The 12693-nt window shown below is 40.7% G+C and overlaps 1 protein-coding gene across 3 annotated transcripts in view; it reads right to left on the bottom strand.

Moving 5' to 3' along the window:
- Window positions 1-244: 244 nt before the first annotated feature.
- Window positions 245-12693, bottom strand: part of mindy4 (MINDY lysine 48 deubiquitinase 4) — a 173345-nt gene continuing 160896 nt past the window's right edge. For all 3 annotated transcript variants that reach the window (XM_048616068.1, XM_048616073.1, XM_048616079.1), the window contains 2 exons: window positions 10305-10377; window positions 245-3027 (listed from right to left, as the gene is read on the bottom strand). In XM_048616068.1, coding sequence (XP_048472025.1) covers window positions 2979-3027; window positions 10305-10377 — 122 coding nt within the window. In that variant the 3' untranslated portion in view covers window positions 245-2978. The remainder of the gene's footprint in view (window positions 3028-10304; window positions 10378-12693) is intronic.

The raw sequence follows: 12693 nt of genomic DNA, 5'->3' as shown, positions 1-12693 counted from the left end.
GTGTAGGTTAAGTGGACTGACCATGGGGAACAGGCTGTTGTGGGAATGGAGTGGGATACTCTTTGGAAGGTTGGTACAGACTCGATGGGCCAAACGGCCTCTTTCTGGCCTGTAGGGGTTCTATATTGCATAATGCAACACATTTAATGAATTAGTCTTGTGGACACTGTAATCAATTTGTGATATTTGGCAGGAAACAGAATCATACAAATCAGGTCACGCAGTCCATCATTCTTCTTCTTTGAAAAAGGAATTCAATATATGCCAGCATTCTTTTTATTATGCAGCACGTGAAGGCATTATTGGTGTGTACAGGTGGCACAGGACACAAATGAAAGGCTTTCAATAAATTAACCGTTATTTCATTTCACTCTTACAAACAAAACAGCAATTCTTCAGAAGTCCACAGCATCAACTTACTGCACACAAAATAATACAACAGCTCGGTCTCTCATTGTTTGGCTCCATGTAATAACCAGGAAGACTCAGACATACGTTAATACACATATTTGTGCGCACACATGCACATTTCTTGCATCAAACAAATTAAAGGCAACAGATATCCAACAAAGCCAAACATAATGGCTGCTTTTTAATTCCCTGACAACCAGTTATACAACACGAGGCTGGAGATTACTGCAAACAACTTTATCATGCGGACATTTAAGGCAAGTGCACTAAACTCAGAAGCTGATTAGGGAACGTTTTTATTTCTGTCACGTTTAAAAGGCTCTGCACAAGAGGCTTGTCAGCTCAAAACGAAGCACAAGGAATAGGAGGTAATCCTGCTCGACAGATGGAAAGTGGGTTGGGATGCAGGCATTTTACTCCAAGGGCTTATATATGTAAAACAGCACTGGCATTTGGGCTGAAACCAGCAGAATAATGTCTGAGCTGGTAGTGATGAGGCCCTAAGGCTGTCCTGTGAAGGGGTAAGGTGGGGTTGAGTTTGGAAGATGACACCACTGGATTGAATTTAGTGAAATGTAATCCTTGGGAAAGATGAAGGAAGGAGAGAATGAAAAGAACAATGTCAAGTAATGCAGCTCCTTTTACAGATCCAAGACATCCCAAAATGCTTCCGAGCTGATGAATCTTCAGCTTGTTAAAGATGGCAATCAGCTTATATAGGCCAAGGTCCCACAGATAGCTATGAAATCAAAATGACCATTCATCGGTTTTAGTGGTGCTGGTCAAGTTGTTTCAGTAACAAATGCTAGCCAACGCATACTTGTTAAAGTGTAACTCCTCAAAAAAAAGAGTCGTGGCATTGTTTGTATCAACCTGCACTTTGTGTAGAAGACAATTTTTGTAGATTAATCCTTGATTAAAAGCAGAATCAAGACAAACATAAAAACACTGTGCCAGTAGGATGTAAATGCAAAATCAATTAGGGTAGCAAATAAAGGGATAGATGCTTACTTGAAATAAATATCGTTAAGGAATACAGAGAAAAATCATAATAGGGTAGTAGGAACAGGCTTTGAGGTCTGTTGGTTTATTTTTCGTTCCTAAAAATTCTCAGGCTCTATTTGGAAACAAAGAAACATTACACTATTCCCTTTATTTTTCAACCACACAGTGTGGTGGGAAAAAATGCTCCTCATTGGGGAAAAGGGAACATGGTGCAGTATGAGTTCGAATTATGCCAATGTTACGGGCACCCTCTCATGGCAGAAATGGTTTGCCAGGTGTCACTGTCAGATGCCCAAGATTGAATCCTAGAATCTGAACAGGGCAGAGCAGCCTGTAGGGACTCTTCTGCTCGGGATTACTCCATCAACACACAGCATAATTATGTGGGCTCCTAAAGGGATTTCAAATTCTTTTGTAGTGTATGGTCAATTCCAGAACTTTCAGGTTGCTGTGCGGCCTAGAAAGTACGTCACATATTGGCCCATCCCCACATCTCGTTCACTACTCCCACTGTGGGCCACTGCCAGCAAGAGACCTAGCTCTAACTAGACTGAAGAACAGTAGCCAGCTGCTTCTAGGGGTACGACAAAGTTGCCTCACTTATTGAAATGTGGCCTGAGGCTTTGCTCAGGTAAAGCCTCAAAAGTCCGGCTTCTGGTCCATGCTGACCATTCTTTTAAGGTGCATGGTACAACCTTTGACCTCTACTATCTCGGTGGAAATCATAAGCTGTAGCGCATGATCTAAAAAAATTAATTGCATGAGCTAATAAAAGCCATTTTTCTTTTAAACATTCAACATTATTGTTTTTAGCAACAAGTGGATAGTATGGTGGCTAACAGGTAAAGGCATATTTATCTACATGAGTTTACTGAAGTCACTATCAAGCATCTGTGAACCTGCAATCTCCCATCGAACCAGAGCCTTTAGCATCCTGATTGAACAGGAAAAATTGGGTTAGGTCCAAATTCCTACTTCAGTAATGTCTTAAATTGTTTAAAGCAAAAAACGATAAAATTGAACACAACCCTCTAAAAGGTTGCTTTTGCTGAATCCAAGACAACTTTTCAGAGAATCACTCAGCATCTCTTACAGCTCAGCCACAGACCATTAACTTTGCCCAACAAACCTGCCCATTTTGATAGCGTCTAATTTTCACTTTGGGTTCCACGTTATTAACAATAGGGAAGGTCTTCAATCCTAGAGAATCATTTGAATAACCTGAATTGAATAGGCATGGTAGCATACCAAATATCAAATTCTGGCAGTTCACTTGGGAGACTGGCAGATAAGCCAGGTCACTACTTTCCCGAATTTACGGCCTTCGACTCACAATCTCCACTTTTCCCCCAACCCCCACCGCTACGCGTTCAGAAGAAATGAGGTAAATTAACTGATGGAGGTGTTGTTGGGTGCCATCCGATGACAGACACATTTTAAGATCTATCCTGCTATTATCTGCAGCACTTCAGAAGCGAAGGTATTGGTGTTTGGTTTTTGCACCTCTCAGTCCCCCGGGCCACATGATCCAGGTTCAACTTCAGCGACGATAGTCGAGCTTCTCACAGAATTGGGTCCGTTCCATTCCAGTCGACAAATGCTCCCTTCCACCTGAATAAATTAGAGAATAGTTTTAGGTTGCGTTGCATTGAAGAGAAGTCCTCTCCTTTTTCAGATGAATGTAATTTCTCACTTTAAGCTTGGAGCAAGTTGCACCACATTAATGTGTTTTCTTTGGGCAAGGTGTTGAGAAAACGTAAAGTCCATTGGACACAAGGGAGCATGGCAAGTAGGATCCAAAATTGGCTGATGTTTTAGCATATGGGAAGTGGTTTTCAGTCGTATTCCACAGGGCTCAGTATTGGGTTCCTCGCTGTTTGTGGTGTGAGCTAATGGTTTAGATTTAAATGTGGGAGGCATAAGAAAATTTGTATAGAATACAAAAATTGGCACTGCAGATGATAACAAGGAGAATGACTGTTGACTGCAGGATGGTTCACCTGAGTTGGTATAAAGTGGCAAACTGAATTCATTCTGGAGAAGTGCAGGCAAGAGAATCCACAATAAACAGGAGGGTACCGATAGGGGTACAGGAAATGAGACACGTTGGAAGTGTACGTCCACAGGTCCCCAGAGGTGGCAGGACAAGTAGATACAAAGTTCTAAAGAAGACATATGGAATACTTTTCTACAAATGGCAAGGTTCTGAATACCAAAGTAGGGATATATTGCTGCAATTATATAAGACACTGGTTAGGCACAGCTAGGTTGTGTATACAGCACATTACAGGAAATATACACTTGTTCTGGAGGAAATACAGAGGAGATTTACAGAATTGCAGTTATGAGGGGAAACTGGATAAGCAAAGTTAGAAATTGCAGTGGTACTGGCAATTATCTATCTTTTCTGGATTTGGGGATGGTGCCAGGAGATTGGAGAATTGCAAACATTATTCCCTGGTTCAAAAAAGGTTGCAGACACTGGCCTAGACACTAAAGGCGACGGTTAACTTCCATGGTGGGGAAATATCTACAAACAATTATTTAGGATAGAATTAATAGTCACATATGGACTATGGATTGATTTGGAAGAGTCAGCTTAGATTTGTGAAGGGAGAATTGTGTCTAACTTGCTAGTGATTTTGACAAGGTAACACACAAGATAATCAAAGAAAGACTGTTGATGTGGTATAATGAACATCCAAGAGCCTGCAAGAAAGTTTTAGTGCATTTGTGCAGGGGTTGGGATCCTTGCTTTTCCTGAAAAATATAAATGATTTTGATGTGGAGGGGACAATTTCAAAGTTTGTGGATGACACAAAACTTAGGAGACTTGTAAACAATGAGGAGAACAGCATCAAATATCAAAATGACAATGACAGATTAGTAGAGTGGGTAGATATGGCAAATGAATTTCAATGTGGAGAAGTGTGATGTGATACACTTTGGTATAAAGAACATTGAAAGGCAGTACAAAATAAAGGGTATTTTTTGAAAGAATATGCAGCCATTAAAGTTTGAGAATGTTGTTAATAAAGCATACACTATTATAGGCCTCATAAACAAGGGCACTGAGTACTAGAGTAGGGAGGTTATGATGAACTTATGGAAGACCTCAGCTGGAGTACTGTCTACTGGTCTGGATACCACACTACAGGGGGTTGTGAATGGATTAGGAAGAGTGCAGAAGAGGTTTATGAGCTTGGCCCCAGGGATGAAACACTTCAGAAAAGAAGATCGGAGAAGTTGTGAGTGTTTTCCTTACAACAAAGGCTAGAGGAGATTTTATCAAAGTTTTCAAAATCATGATGGGTCTGAGAAACTACTCTCACTCAAACAGATCAAGAATTAGAGCCACAGTTTATAAGTGTTTAATTTATTTATTCAATCAGAGAAGATGGGCATCGCTGGCTGGTCAGCATTTAATGCCTGTCCTTAACTGCCTTCACAGTGGTGGTGGTGAGTTGCCTTCTTGAATTGCCACAGTCTATGTGTTTATACATAGCCCCACAATGCCCTTAGGGTGAGAATTCCAGGATTTTTATTGTGATAGTGAAGGAATGGTGAATATTTCCAAGTCAGGATGGTGAATGGCTTGGAGGGGAACATGAAGGTGGTGGTGTACCCACGTATCTGCTGCCCTTGTCCTTCTAGATGGAGGTCATTGCGGGTTTGACATCTAGCCTGTGAATCAAGTTCAGTGAGGGTACTGCACTGTCTAAGGATCTTTGGTGAATTTCTGCAGTACATCCTGTAGATAGTACACACTGCTGCTACTGAGCATTGGCGGAGGGAGTGGGTGTTTGTGGATGGGGTGCCAACCAAGTGGCTGCTTTATCCTGGATGTTGTCAAGCTTGAGTGTTGTTGGAGCTGCACCCATCTGGGCAAGTGGGGAGTATTCCATCACATTCCAGACTTGCATCTTGTAGATGGTGGACAGGCTTTGAGTAGTCAGGTGGTGAGTTACTTGCTGTAGTATACCTAACTTCTGACCTGCTATTGTAACCACTGTGTTTATGTGGCGAATCCAGTTGAGTTTCTGCTCAATGGTAACCCCCAGGCTATTGATAGTGGGGGATTCAGTGAATGTCAAGGGCAGTAAGTGGACGATGTCTTGTTGGAGATGGTATTTGTGTGGTTTGAATGTTACCTGCCATTTGTCAGTCCAAGCCTGGACATTGTCCAGGTCCTATTTCAGTACCTACATTGTGTAATCATTGGCGAACATCCCCACTTCTGTCCACATGATGGAGGGAAGGTCGTTGGTGATGTGTGTTAGACTTGAGGCAATGAAAATAGAATATGGGAAGAGGAGGAGGCCATTCAGTCATTTAAGCCTGCTTCACCATCCAATGAGATCATGGCTGACCTCTGTTCTAATCTACCTACCGCCTTGACTCAGTATATTTTCATACTGTTGTCTAGCAAAAATCTATCAGTTGCAGGTTTTAAATAATTAGCTGTGTTAGCATCCATTTCTTTTTGTGAGAGAGATTTGCAAACTTCTCCTACCATTTGCATGAAGACATCACTTTCCTCATGTATTTAAGGCAGTGCCCTCTTGGTCTAGACACCAACGGAATATTGCAGTCTATCAAATTAATTCTTTTCAATGGGAGCCACACTGGGAAAACGTGAATACATGGGAAGAGAGACAACATTCTTGTAGGGACAAGATCATCAAAGGCACCGCAGTGATCATCAGTGACATAATAAATGGGGGGGGGGGGGGGGGGGGCAAAAGGATAAAAATAATTTATTTTCACTGTGACACATTTAGGTTAAGTTTTCCATCAAACATAAACATCTAAGTGGCATCCTAAGAAACAGAAATATTTAGTGTCATTATGTGCAGTCTAACTGGGATTTACAGCAACAGGCATGAGGTTATGGTTTTCTGGAAGAAAAATCCTCAGTGGTAAAAATTAAATGTCAAATGTTTCTGTTGCTGCCTGTATGACTGTAATGAGGTCAGCCAGGTGGTCCTCATAGAATATGAGTTCCCTGTTTGGGGCTGTTAACCTGGTCTAATCAGGGAGTTCTGATTGACAGATAAAAACAGAAGTGTCAGAAGTTCTGTTCACTTAGAGCTGGCTCTGATGAAGCCAGACCAGTGTCAAGTACTATTCACGTGTAAATGAAGGGTGACCTGGTGACAGGATACCGGCTGATGTGGAGTTTTTTCACTGTCTATTTATTATAATCAGGTGTCTTAACAATCTCTTTTAGCAAACTGCTCAGTCGTAACTAGGGTAGGTCTTTTCAAGTACAGATTACTAGTTGTTACTGGATATCTTAATAAAAGTACAGTCACTGTTATTATTTAACAACTTGGGATACCTGAAATGTACAAGAGGAAACTTCCCCCAACCTCAAAAGCAGATTCAAAGCTTTGAAGGTTATAGTGCACATTGAGATGATGATTAAGAAAGCATTTGGAATACTTAGCTTAGTCAATAGAGATATTAATTAGGCTTCAACTTGTGTATTGTATGAAAGTACAGAGCATGCAGTGAGGAAGTTTACCAGGATAATACCATGGTCAAGGGACTTCAATTAAGCAGAGGGGTTGAACAAGCTGAGATTGTTTTCCTTCGGGATGCAAAGATTATGGGCAGATTTAATAGACCTATAGAAAATTATAATGGATTTCATAGAACAAGTAGGGGGTCATAGTTTCCTCTGGCAAGTAACCAGAGGTCACCTATTTAAAACAATTTCAAAACAAAGAGTAAATAAAGAAAACGTTCTTGACAGACAAGCTGGTAAGACCTGGAACATACTTCCTGAAATGATGGCCAAATTACATTCCACAGGATTGTACATGCTCTTCAAGAGGAATAATTTGGAGGGGTATGACAAGAAAGCTGGTATGTGGGACCAAATCAGGACATTCTTCTGAAAATCTGACATAGACAAGATGGGCTGAATGGTCTCCTTCTGTGCTGACAATTCTATAATTCTGCAAAACATTAATTTGTGTTGCAATGTTTAACACTTCCCAAGTTATCACTTGATTATTTTTCCCTCACTCAGTATGCTCTCCAATGGAAATGAAATGTGGGTTTCACTAGTAAGATCAGAACTTGTTGCCTGTCCTTAGTTGGTTGCAGTCATGTGTAGGTCAGGCCAGGCAATCATAGCAGATTTCCTTTCCTAAAAGGTCATTAGTAAACCAGATGGGTTTTCACGACAATCGATAACCATTATAAAAACTAGCTTTTAACTTCAGATTTCTTTTCCACCGAACAACATATTGAACATTTAAAACTTTGAACACATTTCCCCACAGCATTATCTTAGGCCTCTGGATAACTACGCCAATGACATTACCACTACAACACTATCACCCCTTCTTTATTTCTGAAGAGACTCACATTTTGATGAAACTTTCGTCATGCACTCATCGTACATTTCGCAAGAAACAGGTAGAAGGAGAAAACCAATATTTATTCTGCAGGACTGGAGAATGCTGATTGGTAGAGATATTGCAATGCAACATTTTCCCATTAATGCCAATTGACAGTTAACAGCCAGGCTCTGTCTAAATTTTAAACCATTCTCCCATTGGCTTGGGCATTGCCCTAAGAAATGAACTAGCATATGGCTGTCACATATTTTGAATTGAAACAGGAGCTATGCATGTACACGGTCTGTCTGTCTTCAAAGAACAGGGCCTTAAGTACTGATATGTGTAACCCCCCGTAGATGAAAGTGCATCACACTGAGCCTGACAATCCTAAATTGATTGTCAGTGGAACTGTTCGCGCATTCAAAATCATCCAGCAAATGTTGTCCAAATGCGGAATCACTAAGTGTTGTGAGCTTTACACGTGCAGGCTGGTTGGCTATGGTCAGTAACTTGCCTATTGCAAACAGGTGAAGGGACGTGCTATTATAAACATTCTGCTGGTCTTTGGGCACATGGCCTACATAACTGGCATCACATGGGCAATGAAATTCATATATCGCATTACTTATTTGTGATAGGCATGTTCACCATGCAAACTTGATGTTGAAATGGGGGCATCAAGTCTTTCCTGTGGGATAATGGCTACCCTGATCAAATCATCTCTAGTTGTTTATTTCAGTTGAAGCATAAGATATCACAAAGGTTTGAGCAACATGTGAAGCTACTCGTTTACACACTGCTACTTTGGCAACACAGGTACCATTCATCACTAACAGGATGCTGTCATCAAGCCAAAACACTGTACCCTGCAAACGACTCCACTTACCAATCAATCAACGCTCTCCTTTCATTCAGTATGTTAGCCTTCCCCTTGCTTACAGAATAATTAATACATATAAACAAGTTCACCCAATCTTTGCTTTCAGTTTTTTATTTTAATTTGTCTTTAGCAGTTTTCCTATCGTTCATAAAGTTAACTGATTCAACTATTTATGTTTATGTAGCACTTCTAATGCTGTAAAATTATTCATAGTATTTCATTTTCGGACCAAATCTGGCAGTGAATTAGCCCCCTTTAAACATTTTGTGGAGCCACACACATGCTGAATTACAGGGAAAACTTTTGTACAGCCTACAGAGGAGTTCTTGGGTTGTCACACTGCCACATAGCCACGCTTCTTGGAGAAGGTCAGTGGCTATCTTTGGTCAGAGCAATTCTTCCAAACTCCAAAGCAGCAGATAAAATGGCTCCCAGCACCTACACATGTGCAGACAGGGCCGGTGATGTCAGCCAGCCTTGACAAGATTCAATCAGTTCAGAAAATCAGCTCAGAAAAAGTGCAGCATTAAGAATGTGAATTTGAATGCAAAGGGTTTGTGAAATAATGGTGCTGGTGCTATATTTGAGAGGTCAGAAGGGTAAATCTTCTGCCACATGCTGGGATGATTTACAGGAATAACCCAGGAAGGGTGTAATGGGGGAGTCATTTCTATGTTTCAGAAGCACTCTGGTAATTTACGGGATATACCGAGGTAAAATACAAGTAAGACCTGGGTAATTTATTTCAGTTTTGGGATAATTTATCAGCAGTGCAGTGTAACATGAGAAAGGAATAAAGTGCAATTTGTCATCTTTGAGGCTGGCTTCTACTTTCTGCTGCTTCCGCTCTCTGCCACCTTGGGGTGTACGCTCAGCCACCTTTGGTCTCCACAATAACTCTAGCATAACAGCAAATGTTTTTGCAGAGTAGCCATGGCCTAATTGAATAATGGAACAAACCTTCTTCAAAGGAAGCAGGGGAGGAAGGAATAAGCACAACTTCATTTGCTCCACATTCTTAGGAAATAGACATCACAAGGTAGCATTTGTGAAAAGGAACTCTTATTTCACAATTTTGGTGGCCTTGATAAGGCAAACCTCCATTTTCAAATGACTACCACAGAATCAACTCCTGCTGTACAGTAAGGAATTCGAGGATTTTGGCCCAGTAGAAATGGGGGAACAGCAAAATGTCAATCATGACTAAATAGAGCTGTTTTAAAAGTCCACATGTAAATCAGAATCTACCACCAATTTGTTTCACTCATTCACTGGACGTGGACATTGCTGGCTAGACCAGCATTTAATGCCTGCAGCAGTTAAACATCAACCGCATTGTTATGGGTCTGGAGTCACATGTAGGCTAGACCAGGTAAGGACAACAGTTTCCTTCCCTAAAGGACATTTCTGAATGAGAAAGGTTTTTAATGACAATTAATAACGGTTTCATGGTTATCATAAAACTCAATTCCAGATTTTTTAAAATGTGAATCCAAATTCCATCAAGATTTTAACCCAGGTCTCTGGATTAATAGTTTAGCAATAATAGCACAAGGCAGTCGCCTCCCCCTAGCTGCCGCGACTTCACTGCATGTGAAGCAGAAATCTCACTTCTACACAAAACTCAGTATATAAATCATTTCACGTTAACTCACTTTGTCCTGATGCAATGTTCAAGTGGTGGAATCAAATCATCATCTCCTTCCAACGAGCAATGTTCTGACGCATCTGGGAATGGGAGACAGAAGCATTTTACCCCAAGTTAGGTTAATTAGTTCGCATGCTTGAAACAAAAAAAAGGGTAGAATAATGGAACAAGGTCAAAGAGAAACTGCAAAGGAAAAGGTTGAATATTTTGGATGAAACACTTCATCAGAACTCAGGGTGTGGGGAATGTTTATGTTCACTGTTTAACACAATGAACACGGCAACGTAAAAGCACTAAAGACAGTGAGCAGATGTTTACAGATCACTTATCCTAGTACTGATGGAGGTGCCACACTTTTATGTTAACCTTTCTCTTCCAGGTGAAGTTGGCTGCTAAATACTTGCAGCATTGCGTGATTTTCTTTTAATCTAAGACTTTATGTACAGATTGATTTTAAATTAAACCTTCTCCCTCCACAAACAGCTTTGTTTCACTGGAAGAACTAATTGTCAGCAAGGAACTTGGTGGTGATGTTTGAATTGCACAAACTGTTCCAACACAATCAGGTGAGAAATCGAAATCAGGAAACCAGTGTGCGGCAGGAATCTGCTGTTACGGGAGTTCACATCATGTTCCAGTAAACAAAAAAACAGCCTCCTGAGAACAGGCCTAATTTCTTCCAGTAACTTGGGCCATTATTGTTTCTGGGCGAGGGGCTGTTGGCAGCAAACTTCAAAGTAAGCTGATAACTAGATGCTGACCCTTGGTCACAGCTAATCTTAGGCTCAAGCTATTACATTTAGAAAACAGAGACCTAAATTTATAGTCAACCTGATCTGACTGATTCTCAAAAAGTGTATTTGTATAGCAGCTTCATATAGTAAAACCATAACACTATAAGATGCTGGAGCAGAAGACCATTAAGCCCATTGAGCCCATTGAGTGTGGCTAATCTGATAATTCTCAACTCCACTTTCCTGCCTTTTCCCCATAAGCTTTGATTCCCTAACTGATGAAAAATGTCTATCTCAGATAGTTAGGTCAGCTATACTCTACAGCCCTCTGTTGTAAAGAATTCCACAGATTCGCTACCCTCAGAGAAGAAATTCCTTTTCATCTGTCGTAAACAGGAGGAGCACTTAATCTGAGACTGTGCCCTCGGTCCTAGGTTAGTGGTCTCCAACCATTTTAAGCACAGGATCGCTTGTTGAATTAAATTTAACTGCATTGTAAAATAAACAGTACTTTTAATTTACACTATATAAATCTAAAATCAACTATATATAATTATACATTTGCTCTCTGCTCACCAAGTCTCAGAATGATACCTGTGGCTACATGCTATCTGCCACTACCCTGAAGTCCGGATTGTCATTTTCAGAAAAAAGTTCAATTTCTCTTGCAACTGTAGAAGCATCCAGTGATTTGCTCTAGATTGCTCTTATTTTTCCTTCTTTGTTTTTAAAGTCTTCAAATAATGAGTCAGCAGCCACAGTCATTGCTTCTTTAATTACTTTGCCATCTATGAATGATTTCTCTTCTGCCAGGGGATGGCAAAGGTGAAATGATGCTTCAATACAGGCCTTTCTGATCCTTTGCTGCTATCTTAGATAAAATGACTGCTGAGCTTTCAAACTGGCATTCAACTCGTCAACTTTCTTTGTCCAAGGCATGCTATTCTAGTGAAAATCACCCTTTAATTCATTGTGCATTGTTGTGTGGTTCCAAATACCTACTTTTCCTTATTGATATATTTTGGCAACATACAAGGCAAACATAATTATCATTTCCCACTGTGAACAGAAATTCATTTTCCCATTCTGCAATGAAGGTGTACATTTTCAGTCCACGTTCATCTCTAGCCAGGGATGTAGATAAAAACCGAGGTACCACTAGCTATTTTCCTACAATTGCAAACACACTTTAGGTTAGACATGTGCATTACACAAAACAGCATACAGGATATTTTGAAGTTTCAAAATCTGTTGAATTAGAACAAATTCGGCACTCACAATCAACAATGAGTTTAAAATGTGGGTCTTAGGGCAGTTTTTCTGTGAACACGCTTCACCTTGTGGTCTGCAAACATCACTCTACCACTGGTCCATGCTTGTGGCACATCTAGAATGTTGCCAGCTGCCTTCTAGTGCAGATGCACAGCAGGTCATTTCTGTAGTTGCAATTTGTTTTCTGGGCCTTGGGCCAGTTTCTATTGCTCAGATATCAGACGCAAAGTGCGGCAGCATCTGCTGTAACTGAGGAAATTCTGAGGAAGGGTCACCGGACCCGAAACGTTAACTCTGTTTTTTCCCTTCACAGATGCTGCCAGACCTGCTGAGCTTTTCCAGCACAACAAGGTGCAGGGCTGGATGAACACAGCAGGCCAAGCAGCATCA

This window comes from Rhincodon typus, chromosome 2 (genome assembly GCF_021869965.1).
Source record: "Rhincodon typus isolate 14 chromosome 2, sRhiTyp1.1, whole genome shotgun sequence".
NCBI lineage: Eukaryota > Metazoa > Chordata > Chondrichthyes > Orectolobiformes > Rhincodontidae > Rhincodon > Rhincodon typus.
Note: the sequence above shows the minus strand (reverse complement) of the source record. Positions and strands in the feature narration are given on the sequence as shown.